This window comes from Carassius gibelio, chromosome A13, assembly GCF_023724105.1.
Source record: "Carassius gibelio isolate Cgi1373 ecotype wild population from Czech Republic chromosome A13, carGib1.2-hapl.c, whole genome shotgun sequence".
Taxonomy (NCBI): Eukaryota; Metazoa; Chordata; class Actinopteri; order Cypriniformes; family Cyprinidae; genus Carassius; species Carassius gibelio.
This window is the reverse complement of record NC_068383.1, coordinates 3,527,868-3,550,088: the sequence shown is the minus strand read 5'-3', so window position 1 is coordinate 3,550,088 and position 22,221 is coordinate 3,527,868. Positions and strand designations below refer to the sequence as shown.

Sequence of the window (22,221 nt, the reverse complement as noted above, 5' to 3'; positions counted from 1 at the left end):
ACTGAATGGCTTTCAACTGTTTTAAACTGACAGCCACGAGAAGAAGAAACAAAAAGAGAAAGACCTGTAACCAACAGTATTTGAGAAGGAATGCTGTTTACTACAAATAAAAAGTTATTTCTTTAGTGTCACAATTTTTCTATCAGGTCTTAAAACTGCTCTAAGTGGACATCCATGACAGATGGGGTCCCACAAGGGTCAATTCTTGCCCCGCTCTTGTTTAGCCTGTATACGCTCCCACCAAGTCAAATAATGAGAAAGAACCAAATTGCCTATCACAGCTATGCTGATGATACCCAGATTTACCTAGCCTTATCTCCAAATGACTACAGCCCCATTGACTCCCTCTGGCAATGTATTGGTGAAATTAATAGTTGGATGTGCCAGAACTTTCTTCAGTTGAACAAGGAAAAAAATGAAGTTATTGCATTTGGAAACAAAGATTAAGTTTTCAAGGTGAATGCATACCTTGACTCTAGGGGTCAAACAACTAAAAATCAAGTCAGGAATCTTGGTGTGATTCTGGAGACAGACCTTAGTTTCAGTAGTCACGTCAAAGCAGTAACTAAACCAGAATACCATCATTTAAAAAACATTGCAAGAATTAGATGTTTTGTTTCCAGTCAAGACTTGGAGAAACTTGTTCATGCCTTCATCACCAGCAGGGTGGACTATTGTAATGGGGTCCTCACCGGCCTTCCCTAAAAGACCATTAGACAGCTGCAGCTCATCCAGAATGCTGCTGCCAGGATTCTGACTAGAACCAGAAAATCTGAGCATATCACACCAGTCCTCAGATTCTTACACTGGCTTCCAGTTACATTTAGGATTGATTTTAAAGTACTTTTACTCGTATATAAATCACTCAATGACCTAGGACCGAAATACATTGCAGATATGCTGACTGAATATAAACCTAACAGACCACTCAGATCACTAGGATCAAATCAGTTAGAAATACCAAGGGTTCACACAAAACAAGGGGAGTCCTCCTTTAGTTACTATGCTGCCCGCAGTTGGAATCAGCTTCCAGAAGAGATCAGATGTGCTAAAACACTAGTCACATTTAAATCCAGACTCAAAACCCATCTGTTTAGCTGTGCATTTATTGAATGAGCACTGTGCGCTGTCCAAACCGAATACACTGTATTTTATGTATTCACTGTATTTGATGTAAAATAATTTTATTTTATCTTTTATTTTTTTTTAACTGTTTTAAATTCATTTTAAATAAGTCAATTTTTAAATAATTTCCAAAGTTTTTAAAATTGCTTGTTTTTATTTTTGTTTTATTATTTCTTCATGACTATTTTACTTTCTTTTATACTAAGCACTTTGAATTAGCATTGTGTACGAAATGTGCTATATAAACTTGCCTTGCTCACAAATAGTATGAATACACAAAATAGCAAAATTTGAAATTAAAGTCATGGATCTCAATACGAACATTTATCTAATTCTACTTTTCTAAGAAAAAACTAAAAGTACCATGAGGATGTGAAACCATTATGGAAAACTATATTGATCTCTCTGTTTATACATAAGTAGGTACAACTTTATCTGCATACAAACAGTATATGATGATACTGTGCTATAACAGCTTGTGTCAAAATGTAAACTATGGCTCTCATGTGCATTTAGATATTATAAACATTAACATTATGATTTTCTGTAAAGCTGCTTTGAAACTGTATTGTGGGGGGAAAGCATTATATACTGTACATATATTTTACTTGAATTTGAACATTTCCAAAGACATCAGAAAGGTACTGATCAAATTCTAGAAAGAATTTAGAAATGTATCAAAACAGAGCACACACAATTCATTTTTTTCATCTTTAATTTTACAAATCTGTCAGGAACACTTGTTGACAGCAACCTCAGCTCATTTGTCTGGAAGAAAATGAAACACTTTAATGATTCTTAATACTTTTGAGTTGTGGGTAAAACTGCACCAAATATACTGCAACCTTTTTTTCCAGTATTTCACCTAATTCAAATGCAAACTTCAGTGTGAGTAAAACAACATCCTCTACTATAGAAAAGGGATTAGCTGACAATAAAAATGTATGTTATTTTTGCATTTTAACTTACCATTCACATTTGTATACTTATATATAAAAAGACGTAAGAAATAATTCTTTGTACCACTGAAATGTTATTTTAAATTACAAAATAAACATTATGAATCATAACTGTTTCTACTGTCGTCATTAATATTACCTCTTTATTATTTTGATCTTTTTTACCTTTTGATTCTTTTTTTTAAAAACATAAGTCAATAAATTAACATGCTATCTCTTTCCCTGAAAGCCAATGCGTGACTGTGTCAGCAAGTGAGAGTTGCGCAGAACCCGACATTAAACTTTTCCAGGGGATTTTGTGTGCCTGGTTTCGAACCAGTGCCACGGCTCAAAGTGTCTGGAACAAATGAATGAAAACGGAGAGTTGTTTGGCTTTTAGTCCATGTTGGTCATCTAAATGCTAGTACACTCCCAAAACATGCCAAAGAAAAGAAACACATAAAACATAAACCATATCATGGAGTTTTTAATGTCGAGTCCTGCTATAAATGTGCGAATGTATGTCTGGGAATGTAGTAGAAACATCTAGAGGCATCTAAATATCTTACTCTGCGGGAAAGGGGAGGAATTGTTCGGAAGTCCATACCAAAAATAATTCATTGTAAATATATAATATATATTTTTACATATTTGGATATATTTACAAATATACCAGCACTATATACCATGTATTCATTGTTTTATCCATTCAGGATAACTGCTTAGGCCTTGTATGATAACTGTGTTATCATGGTAAAAACAGACCAGTTCAAAAATCAACCAGAGGCAGTGTTAGGATTTCTTTTTCTACTTCTTCTGTTAGTTGTATGTTTCCTTATTGTACTTGTATCCTATTGTCTCCTTTTTGTCTCTTAAGAGTTCTGTTCATGTGCTCCATTCATTTCTCTTGGGGACACAAAATCCCGGAATGCCAAGCAACGGAATGACGGTAAGAATGTAATAGAACTCCAACATAAACGAGGAATGAGAAATAAACAAACAAAAAAAATCTAATGGTTTGCCCTTGGAAACAGTCACTTTTCTTCAGTCCTCGTCCTCTTCTTAAGAGCTTGGTCATATGTTTTTGTGCGCACAAGTGTGTGTTTTCACAAAAAAAAGCACCTGCGCTTCACAGGCTTCAGGTTCTTTCCAGAAAAGCAGCACTGCTGGCGTCTCAGCCTCCTTTAGCACACTCCAAAAGTCCAGCGGGAGCTTCGCCAGGAGTCTAGAGGCAGCATACGGTTCTGAACGGGTACAAAGGAACTGTGGGGAAAAGTCTCTCAGTCTTGTTGAGAACTGCAGGCGTAGCTTGGATGCGGTGGGTCTGGAGAACGCTGAAGAGGCTCATGTTTTTATGCCTCCGTTGATGTGCTGGTACTTGGGAAGGCAGGGCTCCTCTGCTGAGGGGTCGTGGGAGAAGACCGAATCGTCTCCGGAGGAGCAGGAGCTGCGTGTGTCGGGGAAGCTGGGAGAATATTGCTCCACCGGGGCGCACAGGTCCAGATACTCCTACAGACACAGAGATGAAGCTGTCAGTATAAACATGAGCTGCCACATTTAATGGGAAAAATGAGGGAAATAGGAAAAGCCAATTATATTTCAATTAATCAAATGAAAGACAACCCTCTCCATTAGAAATATAAGCTATTTCCATGGAGAGAAAAATAATAATTTTTAATTTTAATTAAATTGATACACTATTATAGTTTTTAATTAATATTTTGAATTAGATTCTCAAAAATATACAATTTTAATTGTAGTTATAATTATAGAAATGTAGTTGTGTCTATTATTTTCTTTTTTATATGTATAATTTTTTTTTTTTTTATGTTTTATTTCAAATTAAAAAAAATGAAATGCTGCCTTGGCAACTAGCTGAAATAAAGATCAACTTTATTATACATTTTATTTCATTTCAGACATAATTTTATTGTATTTTAAACAATAATTTCCACTGTTGCCTTGGAATATGCTAATAATAAGTTGTCTTTATATTTAATTTTATTTAATTATCTATTCATTTGTATTATTATTTAGAAATTATTTATTTTATTGGTACTTTTTAGGTTTAGTTAGTTTTCACAGTTCTTTAGTTAGTTTTCAGGAGTCTGTGATGAATAGAAAGCATTTTTTTTAAACAGAAATCTTCTGTCACATTTAAAATATCTTTACTGACACTTTTGGTCAATTTAATGTGTCCTTAAAGTAATAATTTCTCTCCTTCAACACAAAAAATACGGAGCCCAACTGTTTAAACCAGCAGTAATACAGATCTACTAGCAGCTTCCTCAAAAATGCAGTGCGCTTAATCAAAGTTTAACCATGCTGGAAAGCACTGTGCCAGATTCCATGTCTGAACAATCGCCTTCTGAACATCAAGTCTAACTAATATTTGCTTATCGAATTTCGGTGAATCAGTAACAGAAGGGACCACACCTGAAGGCTTATATAAATTTCTGAAATACATATCTATAAACATCCAATGCACATAAATATATAAGACCAAAAAATGCACAGAAGGATATTCTTTCCTGGGTCATTCCTCAGACAAAATTGAAGCCATTTTGTCTTTGCGGCTGGTACTGAACTATTTGACGAGAGGAAGAGGGGGGTTTTAGGTTGCTGAAAATGAGTGTTGGATTGAACTCTCGCTGCTCAACACAAGGCAGCTCACATTACTAAAGACCTACACATCTGTGAGCAGTTTAAGACGGGGGGAAGAAAGCAGAGGCACTTTATTACATTTCTAAAGTTTAAAACGGCGAACAAGAGCGGGGCTTTTGGCATCATATCTCTTCCACGGCTCAATCCCCCCTTCGACAAGTTCTGACAGATTTCCATCCCTCAGTCCGCCACACGGATATCACGGATGGCAGCTAGGGAACGGAAAGAATCGTCTAGTAGGGATCCATCTGACAATTGAGCAACGCTAGCACGAGGGCCACTCTTGAAAACCCAAGCCTGGATGAAATTAAGCACGTGCAACTCTCGACCTGTACGCTGACCGTATAAACGGTTTCCTCTCCCTTGTGGATCTTGCGAAATGTTGCGAGCTGGAGTCAGAGCCAGTGTTGGCACAGGTTTGATGGATCCCAGAGCTATAGGGAAAGCGTAATGGTTTCGAGTCTGTTTATGCATGTGTGTGAACGTGTGCACGCCTCACCTCGTTGGTTGCCAAAGTGAGAATGCGGTCCAAGTCCTCGACCAACTGTTTGAATGTGGGCCTGTGAGAGGAGATTGCATGCCAGCAGTCCTTCATCATCATGTACCTTAGACAGAGGAATAGACAACATGACATCATTTGGTTATTTCTAAGCTCTGTTTTGGAAATCAAATGTGGCGCAACCGTTTGTGTAATCGGACATGCTCATGCGAGTACACGTGCTCTAAACTGTGGGTGCGATGAAAGAGAAACAGTGATTCTGCTGCCCACGTACCATCTCAAAACTAATGCAAACATTTTATTTTGGCAGCAAATCAGCATGAAAGCTTGTTAGGTCATCGACATGGTGTCTTATAGGAACTTTTTTATCAATTTAGGTTGGGAAGGAGCTCATTGGTTCCTGCGAAAGCCATGAGAGCACGATTAACAAAATAGTGCATTAAACAAGGTAAATGTAAGACAGAAAAAACTAATAAGAAAAAGAACAGTTAGAAGGAAATTAGCTCAACTAGTACATGTATACACTAAATACAAAAGTCAGAAATATGATTAAAAGATGGTTAGTGGGACAGTAGCTTAACCAGTGCATTAAACAAGATAAATGGAAGAGAGAAATAAACGGAAGACAAAACCTGATTAAAAGGTTAATGGTTAGTGGGATGTCAGCTTACACTAAATTAAAATGAATTATGTAATTAAAAGAAAGCTGAGTGTTGGATGCCAGCTTGACTAGCTTACTGAAATGTTGAAGGCAAAAAAAAAAAAAAAGTAGAAATGATAAGTGGAACAGTTATGGAAGAGGATTAGGGCCAAGCAATAATAAAAAAATAAAACCATGCCGAGAATAAAGTCGTTCAGTTTCAAGAAAAAAGTCATTCAATTGCAAGAAAAATTTCGAGCCAGCATAAATAGCTCACTGAAAAATTTAATTGCAAGACAAAAAATAAATGCAAGAAAGTAGAAAATGATTGGCTAACCACAGAAAAATATGGTTAGCCTGACAATAATTGAACGAGTTCTAAAATGCAAGTAAAATGACAAAAAGCATTTAGTGGAAGGACGTCTTAAATGGTTACTCCACCCCAAAAAGAAAATCTGGTCATGAATCACTTACCCCCATGTTGTTCCAAACCCGTAAATTTAATTTAAGATATTTTGGATGAAAACCGGTAGGCTTGTGACTGTCTGACTGATGACAGATGGACTACTCTGACGATGCTTTTCATACTTTTCTTGATTTTGACAGTGTAACTTACTTGGCACAAGCCTCCCGGTTTTCATCCAAAATATCTTACATTTTGTTCAGAAGATGAACTAAGCTTTTATGGGTTTGGAACGACATGGAGGTAAGGGATTAATGACTACATTTTCATTTTGGAGTGGAATATCCCTTTAATGAACTTCCAGACACTAAATTAAGTCAAATGCGAAGAGATTTTACAGTCTCTATCAGAAAAAGATTGCTATTACAAACAATGCAACATAAAACCTTTGAGAAAACATTGACACTCACAATTCGTTGGTGCAGTTAGCAGGTCTGTCCATGCGATGACCCTCTTTTAGTAGCTTAAAGAGCTCCTCGACAGGTATTCCTGGATACGGAGAACCGCCGAGCGTGAAGATCTCCCACATTAAAACCCCAAACGACCAGCTGAAAGAGACAGACGCACCTTCATCAGATCACCAGTACAACACAAACAAACACTCATGCTTCATATTACACTTTCAATCAGTGTTCTGACTGTAAATACAGTGCGTTCGACAATCAGCATTTTGTTTAGTTATTCTCTATATTTTAAAAACACATTCCAGCCTCTTCTGTGGTACCATCACTTCACTCTCCCCAAAATTTGGACAAGGAAAGCTCTGTGAAAGGAAGCCGTTCCAAAAATCCCAGTTTGATCCATTTACAGTAGTGATATTTGTTGGCTCTAACAACGCAGTAGCTGTTGAGGTCTCAATGCAGTCTTTCTGCGAGCGTCCTGGACTGTGGCACCACTTGGATTCAAAGCAGGCTTCTGTCCTCTATAGAACTCTATAATGACACATATTGTCCAGCCAATACAAACATTAGCAGGACCCTCAGGAAACAAACGTCCAGAGGGCGTAAGATTGTAGCAGCGAATGGTTTTTCAACACATGCCAATTCCATGTTGCTTCATCTAAGACGAGGAAGGGAAATAAAATACACAAATAAATGATAAGAGTTTCCACAGAGGGTTTCTGACCTTTGACATATGAAATGTGAGCTAAAAGCTTCTCAAAATAGAGCCAGAGAGCCTTATCATCTGCATAAGCTTTTATTTATCCTGCCGAGTTAACAAAAGCATTTCACAATCACAAGATATATCGGTTTGAAATCAGTGCATTACACAATTTGCATGAGAAACAGATCTCTACAACTACACACAGGTTAGCATTGAGCAAATATAAGACTTTAGTGTAGTCTCCTGCTTCTGAGAAAAAGACTCTTTAAAAGTGTTTAAAAAGTTTTCAGATACACGAGTTAACAATAAGTGAGATGTCAATATGAACTCTTTAATAATATATCAAATATGAACTCAATATGAATATTTCTCATACAGATTCGGTGGAAATCAAATCTGAGACTTTGGTGCAGTCTCCCGCTTCTCATATGTTTTTCCAAAGAATCAAGCCTTGAAAATGTCTCCAAATGATCTCAGATACCAACATTTGCAATCAATGAGATCTCAACAGGAACTCTTATATTTCTCATGAAGATTCAGTGGAGAGTTAATTGAGACTTTGATGTAGTCTTCTGCTTCTCAGATGTTTCTCCTGAGAAAAAGACTCTAAAAGTGTCTCAAAAAGTGCTCAGATACCAAAATGTGCATTCAAATCTATATATGAACCACCAACATTTCTCAGAAAGATCACAATGAGTTGCTATCCACACAAATGTAATACCTCTACACAACTACTGTCTCATTTCCATTTATATTTATTTCTCCAAATAAATTAAAGGAGAAACATCTGATCTGAGACTAAATACAATCTCATTAGGTCTCCTGAGCTACACAAGAGCAGCCTCTGAGCAACACAATTTCCCTCTGGTTGTACTCTTTTCTGTTGACCCACAGCGGTCTCACAACACACACAGCAAAGCACAAAGGCTCTCTGCTTTCGTTTACTCCTGCGGTTACCCGTCCATTTGATTGTTTATTCAATCAGTGACCCTGTTTGTCATCTTCTGGTTTTTATCTAGCGCTGCATCTTCTCTGACATGTTTGCCAAATTCATCATCTCTATTCAGTCGCCCCATGTAGCCATGACTAACCTCTCCATGATCAATCACTCAAACCAGGAGGAGAAAAAAAAGGTCACTGCAAATACCACTTGAACCCTTGCCCTTCATTACAAACAAAACAGCTGTATACTAGACCTTGCCAATTAGCAATGAATCAATGCCACGTTAAAATTAAAAGGAAAAAATATAAATTCGATTTTGCATGAAGAATATGTTGGAAATGGAAATAATTCCACAATGCATACATACATCTTAATAGATTCATTAATGATAAAAAGGTACAACTATAAATGTAAATAGTAATTATTTTATTATAATTTCCTATTTTTATAATTTAATTATTTATTTATATTTTATAACTGTATTATTTTAGGGTGAAACAGCAACCCAGACATGATCTTGTCAGATTTCATGAGATTAAAATTAATGCTAACTAGGCAGTAAAGGCAAAAAAAAAAAAAAAAAAAGATCAAGTTTAAAGGCCAAAACCTTTCTTTCATCTAATATAGACGACCTTGCATGAGGCCGGATGAACCTCTACCATAAAAGCTAATAATTTATCATGCAGAACAAACAGGAAATTCACACACATGCATCCATGTTTCCATTTTTGCAAGCTCTGCAGCTTACATCCTATTCCCCAGGGGTCTTCTTTGTCAAAACATGCCAATTTTTTTTTATAATTTATGCATTCATTTAATATGATGTCATGTATGGATTGTGAGCCAGTCAGAGAGCTTGAGGCCTTAGCGACTGATGACACATAACTAGCATTAAGCCCCGAGACAAAAGATTTAAATGGCTGCCATCAATAAGTGTATCTTTGCTATTGTTTTAATTTTACTGCCGGGACCACACAAAGAGAAGACAAACATACCAAAGATAATGAAAATATAATGATAATGTGATTACACAACATCTATCATTCAGGGTGGACAGTATGACCACATTCTTTTATGATAATATCTGTTTTTGTACATTCCAAAGCCATTTCATTAAATACTTCACAAATTAAAAATGTGGAACTTGATGGATGCAAACCAAAAGATCAGATTAATACAAATATAAATGTAGAAATGACTTGTGCATGCAGCCAAAACTTTAAAACGTCTAGCAGAGGTTGCATGAAAAATCCAACATGCACCAAAGCGTAACTTCCGTTTCGTTTAATCTCTTTAAGAAACCAAAAAAACAAAAAACAAAACGTGAGATAAAATTGAAAGGGAACAAGCGTGCACTAGCGGATAAACATAAATGACAGGATTATTTCACTCTATGGAAAATTGAAAAAAGGGAAGAGACTTTCAAGTCAAAAAACAAAACAATGAGGTGTAGAAGAGCTGGATGGAGGAATGTGATGGGACGGAGTGAAGGGAAGACAGAGGGCATTTCCGTCCGGGCTCTGGGAGGTGAGAGTCTGCAGGGCTTTGAAGCTGCACAGATTAGTAACACAGCACTGGTCACAAGTCGAGCGTGAAATCTCTCACTTTTTGGTGTAGCGCTGGCTGCGAACAGACCTTCTTCTTTCTACGCCTGACAAAAACACTTCCTTAAGTTTCCATCACCTGTGCTCCTTTTTTTCAGAAGGGAAACAATTCTTGTACCCTTGAACTCACCTGCCAGCAGTTCCTATTCTTTCCCAAACTACTCGCCTCACACAAACACACAGCGGCTGTTTTCCTGCACTCCCCAAACCACTTCAGTGCCCTCTTTCAATTTGTAGAAAGAAAAGCAGCCCTAACAGTATCTTTTAAACCTTGATCCCTAACAACTTGTACAGAACCACAGTGCAGAAATAAGCTATCATCACTTTATGCAAATGAACTGTTATAATTTGCCACACATGTAGCAATACCAGTTACACTGATGTGTAAACATGTTCATATTTACACGATTAAGAAAGTTTAAATAATAACCCTATCTTAACAACCTGAATCCCTGACAATATTCAAGAAATGGCTAAATTAAGAGAAGGCTCTTCTCTTCTATGTGAATGCCACTGCATCGTATGGAAGCCCGTTTCTATTTCTGAGTAAAAAGTAAAAAAAAAAAAAAAAAGAAAAGCTAATTGTGACTTTATCTCATTATTCACACTTTGTTTTTATTTGCGATTGCGAGTTTATATCTCACATTTCTCACTTCTGTTTTCAGAATCGTTATAAAGTCCAATTCTAAGGAAAATACGACCTCTGTTCTCAGAATTGTAAGACAAACTCACAATAAAGAGTTAAAAAGTCAGAATTGCATGATATAAAGACGCAACTGCATGTTATAAAGGCATGATTGCGAGATATAAACTCACAATTGTGAATAAAAGTAAAAATTGGGAGATAAAAAGTCAATCTTACTGAGAGAAAAAAAACTATAAATTTTATTTTTCTATGTTTTTACTATTTCTTAACCCCTCTCTGTTTGTCTTGGAAGCATGTTTGTGTTTTTGCGTCATTAAAATGAATTGCTTGTGTATTCCTCACTTTGGATAAAATTAACTGCTAAATTAATAAGTGAAATTGTAAATGGACTAGGGATGGAGATTTCATTGTACTGTAAACATCAGCGAAAGAGCAATAGAAATCTTTTTCTTTTTCATGACATATCCCTTTAAAATGAAATAGAAAAAAAAATAATGAAGGATGCGAACAGTTGACTTACACATCGCTCTGGTGCGTATAGACTCGGTCGAACAGTGCCTCTGGAGCCATCCATTTCACCGGCAGACGACCCTACAGACATCAACAGGAGAAAAGGTCAAAGACGCTCAACACAACAACACCCAGACACAGCAACACACACTTCTTCACCTTTTCAGCCAGGAATTTCATTAAGCCCTGAGTAGCCAATAATGATTGGCCATTAAATCCTGTTGGGATGTATCGCCAAACTCTAATTTCCCTCAGGAGTCATTGTGCAGTTATAAATTGAGGCTTGTGGAGAAGATACAAGAGTCAATGGCGTTTGGCGTGCTAGATCCAATAAGAAGTGCCCCGAGTTCACAGTCTCCTGGCTCACAGTGTTTTATTTAGACAGAGTTGAACTAGAGTAATTGAATCTAACCCCAGCCATTAATCAGTCATCAGTATCTCTCAGTCTGGGCTTTGCTCATGTTTTAATAATGGCAAACTGTGTTTAAAATATTCAAGGCCAGATCTTGGTGACCTTGATAAGAATTAAGGAATAAAAAAGCTGTACAGATGAATAAAGCAGGGAAAAGTTTGCTTCCCTGTTGTAAAGTCCAAGTTCTAACTGTTAAAGGATAGCAAGCTATAATTTCGGACATGGTTACTGGTTTTCTACTGGTTCAACCAACTCTTAACTAACATGATCTAAATGGTCTGATAGGTTAAAACCAGGCCCACTAGCTGGAAATCCAATTGATCAACCATCTGTCAACTAACCACAAGTAATTACCGACTAGATCCAACTGATATAAAAATGACCATTAGAATCATGCACAAAACGGCTATGAATGTTTATGTAATTAAATAGGATCAATTCTGAAATCAATCCAACTGATCGACCATCTATGCCATCCCACAACCATAAACGACCAACTAGAATCATGCACTGAAAGACTAGAAATGTTCATTTTGATTTCATGTTGATCTTTCGTGAACACTGACCCAATGATCATAACGATGCTATCAATATTCCCACACTCTTCCTCTGCCACGTCCGATGACCTAAACTCTCAGATGAGTGAATTACAGCCTAAACAAGTATCTCAAGATGAATGCCAGTTAAAGCTATGCTAATGTGTTTAGGTTTGTCACTAACATTTCTTTCTCATGAGCTTGAACAACAAGCTTTGGAATAAGAGAAGAGGGCAGGCCCAAATAAGCAAAGAGCCGAAATCACTTTACACGCCGACTGCCTGGGAATCTGCAAATCATGCCAAGACTGGCGAGAGGAGGGAGGGATGTGGCAGATAAACAGACTAGTGATAAAAAAGGAGAAATGAAAGAGAGAAAAGGTAAGAGAACAAAGAAAGAGATGGCAGGAGGCTGAAAGGAGTAGAGCATGAATATGTCTTTATAAAGGATGCTTCAAGATCCAATGAGATCTAAATCAGAGATTTCTAGCCATTTATATGGCTGTGTACACCCAAACACTGACAGACTATATATTATTGAATATATATATGTATTGATTATTCAGTATATATTGAAATAATTCTATTTCAAATAAATTCTTCCTGAAAAAAAGTATCTCGGTTTCCTTAAAAATAATAAATAGCTCAACAGTTTTTATCATTAATTGTAAGTAGAATAAATGTTTTTTGGGCCTATTAAACTGATTTCTGAAGGATCATGTGACACTGTGGTCTGGAGTAATGCATCACAGAAATAAATGATATTTAAAAATATATTCAAACAGAAACAGTTATTTTAAACTGTAATAATATTTAATAAATTAACTGTTATTACTGTATTTTTAGATCACATAAACACGGTCTTGGTGGGCAGAAAATACTTGTTTCAAAGACACGTGTATGTCTTGTCTCGGCTTCCTGTTTAAACATCAACACAACTAAAAGCCAATGGTGTGCCGTTACATGCATTAATAACTATCAGCAAAAGAATGCATAGCGAGATGAAAATCAACAGGAAATGTGTTCTGACTCAATGAAAATCCTGATGTAATGAAACTCACATTTGTGGTCTTTTTATAATAATCTATGTTGTGGACATCTCTGGCCAGGCCGAAGTCTGCAATCTTCATAAAGTTGCTTTCCGTGACCAACACATTCCTGGCAGCCAGATCCCTGTGTATACACTGCAACAGAGATGAAGAAAGATAGAAAGCACATAAATCATCTTGGAAACAGACAAAAATCACACACAGACAAACAACACAAAGGTTCTAAGTTACTTTAGGGATAAACCGCAGGGCGGATCCACGCGTGAAAGTGTCTGAGGCACGATAAGACTTCAGTTCTCCAAACGCTGCATGGATCTAACTGGACGGCTGAATGCTCTTTAAGATATTTTGGATGAAAACCAAGAGGCTTTTAAGAATAAACTGTCTTAGAAATGCTTGTAATATACAATAAACACTTCAATATCTATTCTACATATAGTTTAGCAAAACCATTATCAAGTCTGGTCCATTGGTGTTTTTTACAGAAATGAAGAATAAGCCACTTAAAGGCTTTTTAAAAAAGTGACGTTTAGGGACAGGAAGATGTGAAATCAGATACTCTGAGAATGAAACCGAATAGGCAGGTGTGTGCAAACGAAACCCTTGAATATCTTACAAGGATTCGATGGCGTGAACCCTGCAAACTATCTAGCAACTAGTTTTTTTGGGGTAATTCTCATTTCAGCAGCCTGAGAACATGCAGCATTTTTCCTGGCAGACTGATCAAAAGCTTGCAATTTCCAAAAAGTTCTTGCTATTTTGCATGTCCATTAGGGGTTTAAAAGACAATTAATATTCGATAATATTAGCAATTAAATTCGATTGAACAAAATTTAAAGTGAATTTAGATTACACTAACTTAGCAAAATGTAAAATGTTTTATAATTGATGAACTTTGCAACATTGTCGCTGTTATTGAACTGAATTGAAACCACATTAAAGTAAACTGAGCTGTATAATGCCACTATTATCTTCTGTACAGCTGCTTTTTTGTTTCATAACGTATTATTTTGCTATTTATTCCTAAAAAAATGCTTTGAAATTGAATAAAGTGCTATACGACTTGATTAGAAAGATCTTGGAGATCTGAGGCTGTGACCAGCACCATGTAAAGCCTATGTAAGTGACATTTCTAAATCAGTAAGAGATGTTAATAGTATGCAGATATGTTGTGCATGTGCAGATACCTTCTGTGAGGCTAAATACTCCATGCCACGAGCTACTTGATAAGTGCAGGACACCAGATCTTTGAAGGTGAGAGGCTCATCTGATACTCGGGCTATATCATACGAGTACTCCATTCCTGGGGGCCGCCGGGCCCTCAAATACTCCCGAAGGTTTCCCTTAGATGCATACTCTACTATGACATACAACGGACCTGAGAGAGAGAGACAGAGAGAGAGAGAGAGATAGTGTCATCCCACTGTTCGGATTGTTCACCCAAAAAAGTTGTCCCTCATTTACTCACCTTGATGTTACTCCACACCTGTATGTATTTCTTTCTTTCGTGGAGCACTAAAAATATATTTTGAAGAATATTCATAAACAAAAAGCTCCTGGCAGCCATTGACTTTTATACTATGGAAGTCGATGGCTACCAGCATCTGTTTCTTCAAACTATCCTTGTTTGTGTTCATTGGAAGAACATAGAGGGTTGGAACAACTTGAAGGTGAGTAAATGATTTTTTTTTTTTTTAGGTAGAACTATCTCTTCAGTATGAACCAAACTGGCAATTACCATCCTGTGTGCACGCTCCCAACAGATTGATGATGTTCTTGTGCCGGCCAATCATCTTCATCATCTCCATCTCCGACACCAGGTCAGAAAGATCTTTTTCCGTTGCATCATCTAGAAAGGTTAAAAAATAAAACACAAATAAACAGTGTTTTGAGTACCCACTCAACAACATACACATAATGCAAACGCAGTTTGAGTGGAGTGTTAGTATGCCATCCATGCCAATGCACCCTATATGATTAGACTGGCCGGTCTGGCTGTCTGTGTCCCAGTGTAAGTGTCTGTGTGGTTTAGTGTTACACTGAAGAACCGCCACACAGCTCTCCTTTCATTGCCTCACAATTAAAAAAGTGTTTCTTCCACTTAGAGTAATTACCTTAGAGACAGTCTCCTTTTCATTATCTGCCTGCTGCTCACTAGAGTGAACCTGACACAATCCACTGACCGCCATTCCTGTCTAATCTGACTCCAGTCTCTTCTGCTAAGAAAGTTGTGCACTCTTCCCTCCATAACAGATTCATCAACGTTTCAAGACCTTCTCTAAAAATTGTGTTTTTGTGAACGAAGACAGTGTTTGATACCTTACAGTGGCCCACAAATATGTTTTAGTGTTATTTTAGTATTATTTAGTTTTAGCTTTTATCTGTATATTTTCAATTAACATTTTTTTCAGTTTTAGTAATTAAGCACTTCAACTTTTTTCAGTTGGTTGCCAGAGGGAATTGTTTTTTTTTTTTTACTTTTTTTTGGTCATTTTTATTACTTTTATATATTTATATACAGCTTTAATTTATTTTTGTTTTTATTTTTCAGTTTTAGTACTTTCAGTTAGTCAGTAACTTTAAGATTTTCTATTTTATTTCATCTTTTTTTTTTCAATTACTGAAAAATATTTTTCATAGTTCTAGTTTTTGTTAACAATAACAACACTACTGCTAATATATATATATATATATATATATATATATATATATATATATATATATATATATATATATATATATATATATAAATTCTGTACCAGACTTAGAAAAAATATTTTAACCAATGTTTCTGTTTTTGTCAACATATTGAAAGTCAATGGGGTCCAATACAAAACCAGACCCAATTCTCTGTCACTGTCTGGACAAAGGACACCAAGATATTCCTAAAAATGTCTTATTTTTTGTTCCACAGAAGGAAGAAAGTCATATGGATTTGGAACACAATCAGTAAATAATGCCAGAAAGTTAACTTTAAGTTTCTAAATGTTTTTCGAGGCCAGTAATTAAGCTGGGTGTAAATGGTGAACGTGCTCTTGTTTCAAGCGTTTTCTCCTCAGCAGCCCCGTCCCTCGGCCCTCTCAACATCCTTTAAAACTTCTTTTGAGCTGCTGGCTCCCTCCCCCACTCTCTTCTCTTTCTTTCAGCATGAGGGACTTTCTTTGTGCAGGTGAAGAGCGAGAGCTGTGCAGCTGGTGAGCTCCGGGTCAGCTATGCGGCCTCTTCACCCGAGCTCTACCAACATCACTCAGCACCAACAAATAACCCTCGCAGGCCTCCACAGTCAAGACCTTCTCTCCCACTTTCTCCCTTTCTCACATCATAACAATACCTTAACTAGAAGTTGCACCCAATAAAAACACATTTAGCTTATGTGAAGTAGTTTTTTAATCTGCGACTGGAACGATTCGGGAGAGGCCGTTATGTCTGTATGTTTAATCTGTATCTGTATATGCATGTTTGACATTTGACCAGTTTTGAGATAAATGTGCCCAGAATTGTTTATTCCAAAAGCCCTCAAAACAGGGGTTAATAATAACATTTACATTTTATTTTAACAAAAAAAAAAAAAAAAGAAAGAAATTAATTGCCAATATCCAGAGCTCAAAATGGTTTAACGTATACAAGTATAAATATGTATAATACAATTTTTTTTATATATAAACAGCAGTTTATATTAATTTAATGTATACAGTAAAAATGTAAATTAATATTTTGATACGTGGGTACAAACACACACGTGTGTAATTTAATATAAATAACTAAAAGAATGATAGATTGATATTATTTTAATTATTTTTATACATAATTGTAAAATAAATGATAGATCATATATATATATATATATATATATATATATATATATATATATATATATATATATATATATATATATATATATATATATACATAATATTAAATAATGAATCATAAACACTATGATTCAACAAGAAGTTTCTAGCATGTTGCTGGGATAATAACACACTATTGTTTTTGTTGAAAAATGTCCATCATTTCACTGATACTTTAGCCTCATAGGGTCCATATGACAATATTATTCTGTCTGCATTGTGCTCTGCCCGTCTGTCTGGTGTTTTTGCAAGATTTTTTAGCTTTCTTAGCAACTGCCTTGTCTGGACATGTAGACATTATTAGAGCGTTTGCATTCCATCATCTTCGAACTCTTTGCTTTTCTGCATAAAACAGTCTAAAGAGTCTGTCTGCTGAGCTGGTGTGATATGTAGCTTGTATCTGCTGAGCTTTGATCTTTCACTCGAGTGCCATCCGTGTACCAACCAGTAGTTTTGTGATTCACAACATCAGAGAAGTAACTCCCTTGTAAAAAGCAATGTGAACCATTCAAAAGGTGACACCCACATCAATTTATGAGCTGATGAGGTTAAAAGTCAAGTAATTCCCACAATCCTACATCTGATGAAGCCATTATTGGTGAAATGTTTCAAATAAATTAACATAAATACAAAAATGGACCAGTTGCATATAAAAAGCTTTAGATACTGTTAACATGCAAGTAAACTATGGGTAAAAGTTGATTTAGGACACTGACTAGGGTACAGTTTTACTCACATGGAAACCAATCCATAAATGTTTACCTTTCAGCATCTTGACAGCCACAGTCACGGCCTCTTTAGGTTTGTCCTTGTCGATGCCTAGCGCTTCAGCCATCACAACCTGCCCAAAGCAGCCCTCTCCAAGAGGTTTACCCAGAGTTAACCTGCACAAACCAACACAAACATTACAGAGAAACCCAAAGCTTTAGACAGAAGTTATTTATTCCCATCTGCATCAGCATTTCTATCCATCCAGACAGAAGTTTTCAAGGGTGTTAAGTGGATGCCCTTAGTCTTCCACTGCAAAGCTTATATTAGACATTAGTGAGTGTGACAGCCGAATGTCTGGCTGGGAGATCTAGAGTTACGGTCCTCTGGGGTGAGTAACAATATGCCCTTTGGGGATTTAGAGACTTTCTTAAAGTGTGCAAGAGAAGGCTAGATAGAGGGGTTAACGATTGACTAGTGCGCTCTGGTCAAGTGCAAAAAAGATTAGAGCACATTTCAGGAGAGTGTTGTAACTTATACATCAGTTAGAAGACTACCACCCTTTCTAAAAGTGTTTTATTTCTGTACAGAATTGCAATGACTGTTTTCAAATGCTTGTAGTGTTCAATCAAACAGGTAGTTCCCAGTACAATGTAGATACATACATTAATACATACATACATACATACATATTTTACACACACACACACACATAATTAGATCTCTGTCAAGGAGTCTATTTTATTGCATTAAGGTTTAACAGAAATAATACAAATATATCAATTTCACAAGTAATTATAAGTAACATTAAAATAAACAGGAAGTTATGAGATAAAAAGACAGAATTTTCTTGTAAAATTTTACTCCAGTAATCTTTGTTTTATTCACAACTTTGAAAATATAATTTATTACAGGGCATTAAACAACATTAAAATAATTTATTTAATTTATTCACAACTCTTCCTTTGAGAACAGCTCAAAAATTAGCTTAATTTCATCAAATGAACTTTTGGGGACATTTTCCAGCTAATTTTTCCCTTAATCAGGTCTAGTTTAGATGCAAACACACCCTCACAGATTAAAACACAGTCACACACACTTCATCTTCATCCCTCATGATAACTGTGACATTCAGCCTCCTGCCCTGTCAGTGGCCCTCAGTCAACCTTTGATTGGCAGGAGCTGGGTCTGTCCCCGGCCCCCTCCAGCACTGGGCTATGTAAACATTCACACCCGCGCCGGGGCCGGGGCCCGGGGCCGATCCGAGGCAGTGATAACACAATCCCCCTCTGTGCTGTATGGTCAATGGCGGCCTCTGTCTACTCCAGCCCACCACAGATAATTAATGTTATGTTTATCCTCCACGCCGACAACAAACTCTAACATTCCACAGTTTTCGGCCCAGCACCCTGGGGGGATGCACGTCATGCAGGGATGAAGACGGCAGTCCAAAGCCCCTTTCACACTGCGATTCCGGCAAATACAGGGGTAATGTGTTCCGGGGATTGTTCCCGGGTCGCTAGATTTTTCACTTTCACACACAACCCATAAATGTCCTGTAAAGATACGTGACATCAGGGAGTGACGTGTAATGTACGAGTAGAAAACGCTGGGCACGTTAACTTTCACTGAAGCTAGCGAACGATCTCAGCTTCAGCGCGGAAAGTGAGGAACTAACTGATCTTTGCTTCATTACAGTTACTAGGTCCCCGACCCGGGTTCAATCCCGGAATCAATCCCGGGACGTGTTTGCTTTCACACAGAAGGCGACCCGGCAATGTTCCGGCAATTTCCGGGTCCGACGTTCAGTGTGAAAGGGGCTAAAGAGAAAAAAATTAACTTAATAGCTTAAACTTTGTGCTAAAAGGGGATGGTAGGAATGGACAAAATGTAAAAATAATTTATTAATAATAAATATTTTGTGTGTGTGTGTGTGTATATATATATATTAACCAATTTTTTTGAAAATCTAGAAATTGGTGTTTCCAGTAAAACTTACTACAATATTATGTAGAGTATAAATACATAATTATTTATTATATTATACATAATAAAATGTATCATAAAATATACAAGACAGTTCTTTTTTTAATTTTTAAAGAGTTCTATAATTTATATGCTTCCAGTAAAATATACTATATATAATAAAAAACTATACTGTGTGTAAGACGGATTTTCAAAAAATACTGTATAGTATTTTTGAAACTTGAATAACAGCTTACTGTTTGAATTAAAAAATGTAGACCATGAATATTATCAAATTCCAATAGTAAAACATTTAGAAAAGAGAGAAAGTAAATATTGGGCAATATTGATAATGTTATCTATCGCTTTAATACATTTGTTGTTGGAATGGTTTCCAACAAAATCTTTCCTTCCATATGTCTTGCGTTCCTCTAAAAACACACGTCTTAGCTTGTCTGCCCAAAGGCAGCAATTCCTTTAGTGGGTGTGAAGTTAAATACATAAAACAGTGCTTCCCTTCACCTATAGAATGAGCATTACTGGTCATAAGCTGTGAGCATGTAAGGACTGATATCCACTAAATCACGAACAGCTTAATCCTACAAAAACTGAGCAACTCCACCTGTACTTGTTGGGTTTCAACCATTCATTTAATAAATAAAGACTTGGTTAGAGTTTAGAGTTGAATATTGGCATGTTAAACTGCTTACAAATCAGCCCTGAGACAATCAAAGTACAAACAGACTCCTTTTTAACCACCATTTTCATTACAGATTGCTTAAACAGGCTTTCTTAGTCATTAATTAGGAATCTGAACAGTTTTGGCAACACCACGAAAGTGGATCCATTGTAAATCTCCAAATGATACCGGAAGCATTTTGTAAATATTAAGCATGAGGATTAAACATTAATCTGAGAGTCTGAGTTCCTCTCGTTAGTCACATGATCAGCCGAGGTCACAGAGTCAGAAGAGGACGCGTGATGCTGACAGAAAGTTATCTGGTAGCCACTTGTATCTAAGAAAAATGTGTGTTTGGTTTCTGGAAGAAAAATAAAGCTAACCAACAGAGGCCTACGTTGTGTTATGAATGATTGATTCTACACTGCGCCTGCATTAACCACAGGTTAATAATTAGACATAATGGGATTGTAAGCGTATAAGAAGATTAGCTTCACATCACAATGATTTACAGGTGGAAAGGGTGCTATGCAGATTATACAGTGAATTTAATAACACCTACAAAAATATATTTCAATAAATAAAAAACAAGAAACATTTTAGCTGTGTACATATGCAATTACATTTGCTTCAATAAAAATGAACGAAACTTTATAAAACTTAACGTAACTTTTTCAGAAACTATCAAAAATATGTCATTACAAAAGAAGAAAAACTGAAAAAAAATGAACTCAGTCGCACAAATTTAACATTCTTTTATTTCAAATATGCTTCATTCTTTGTTAATGTTTTTCAAAGCTTCGTTTTCACTAATTGTGGATTCTGAATGCATTGCCACCGATTTCTCTTACGCTTTGCATTTTTTCGTTTGGTGTTTTGACACAAACCTCTCATGGGGGCGGGCTTAACAGTGATCTACTCTGATTGGATAGTGAGCTTTTGATGGACAGGTGCTCTCTGACCGGGAAGTACAGACGCCATTCAGTGGCGTGCATTTAGAATCCACCATTTTTAGCAAAAGATATACCACACCAAGCAATGACTCATTTTAATCTGTGATTTTAACTAAACAACTGTCAGGTTTTGTTTATGTTTGGAAGGTTAATGGGTTGCCATGTCCACTTATTATTAAGCATCTTTGGGACTGTTATTTGGGCTCGGCTCATTAAATTATACAAAGTTACTAAAGTAGGCAAATCGCTATATTCTGCTATGTGGCTTATTCCTAAAATAACACGTTTGGATTTGAGATTATTATGGCCTTGTTCTTGTTTGCCGCTTTTTTCTAGCAATATCTGACAACGCTAATGAGTCACATACACTGTGATTTCTTGCACCTCACATTCAGAAAAGACACAACTCTGATATGCGTTGAAATTCATCATTAATAACTAGTTGTTGTAGAATGCATTTGTCACTCTCGTAAAACCGAACTGTGTGTACAAGCACTAACAGGTGAACTGACAATCTAATTCAGCCCGAGTGTGTGTGTGACCTTCCTGAACCAGGTGAATTAGTAGATTAGTAGAGTCTTGTAAATGTTTAAAAAGTGAAACACAAGGATGCTCACTTGTCTCGGGAGAACTCCCAGCGCGGGTCCTCAGGGAGGTCGTATTCTGGAATGGGGTCGTCGTGGGCGGAGCTACGGCGAGTGGTGATCCTGACCAATGGCGTGCTAGAGCTCATGGAGGAGCTGGAGTCAGACGACACCTGCAAGAGGAAAGACGGATGGCTGATCACCTGAGTCTTGGAGACAGCACCATACACTATTAACACCTATGTGTGTGTGTGTGTGTGTGTGTGTGTGTGTGTGCCTTGAGCAGCTTAACATTAGAAATACAGTAAGCTGTGACTTATATGGTACAAAAAATAGCACAAAATCTAAT

The 22,221-nt window shown here is 36.6% G+C and overlaps 1 protein-coding gene across 10 annotated transcripts in view; it reads right to left on the bottom strand.

Moving 5' to 3' along the window:
* Positions 1-1,822: 1,822 nt before the first annotated feature.
* Positions 1,823-22,221, bottom strand: part of LOC128025896 (fibroblast growth factor receptor 2) — a 47,398-nt gene continuing 26,999 nt past the window's right edge. For all 10 annotated transcript variants that reach the window (XM_052612491.1, XM_052612489.1, XM_052612487.1 and 7 more), the window contains 9 exons: positions 21,906-22,045; positions 17,746-17,867; positions 14,871-14,981; positions 14,320-14,510; positions 13,145-13,267; positions 11,147-11,217; positions 6,740-6,877; positions 5,227-5,332; positions 1,823-3,572 (listed from right to left, as the gene is read on the bottom strand). In XM_052612491.1, coding sequence (XP_052468451.1) covers positions 3,408-3,572; positions 5,227-5,332; positions 6,740-6,877; positions 11,147-11,217; positions 13,145-13,267; positions 14,320-14,510; positions 14,871-14,981; positions 17,746-17,867; positions 21,906-22,045 — 1,167 coding nt within the window. In that variant the 3' untranslated portion in view covers positions 1,823-3,407. The remainder of the gene's footprint in view (positions 3,573-5,226; positions 5,333-6,739; positions 6,878-11,146; positions 11,218-13,144; positions 13,268-14,319; positions 14,511-14,870; positions 14,982-17,745; positions 17,868-21,905; positions 22,046-22,221) is intronic.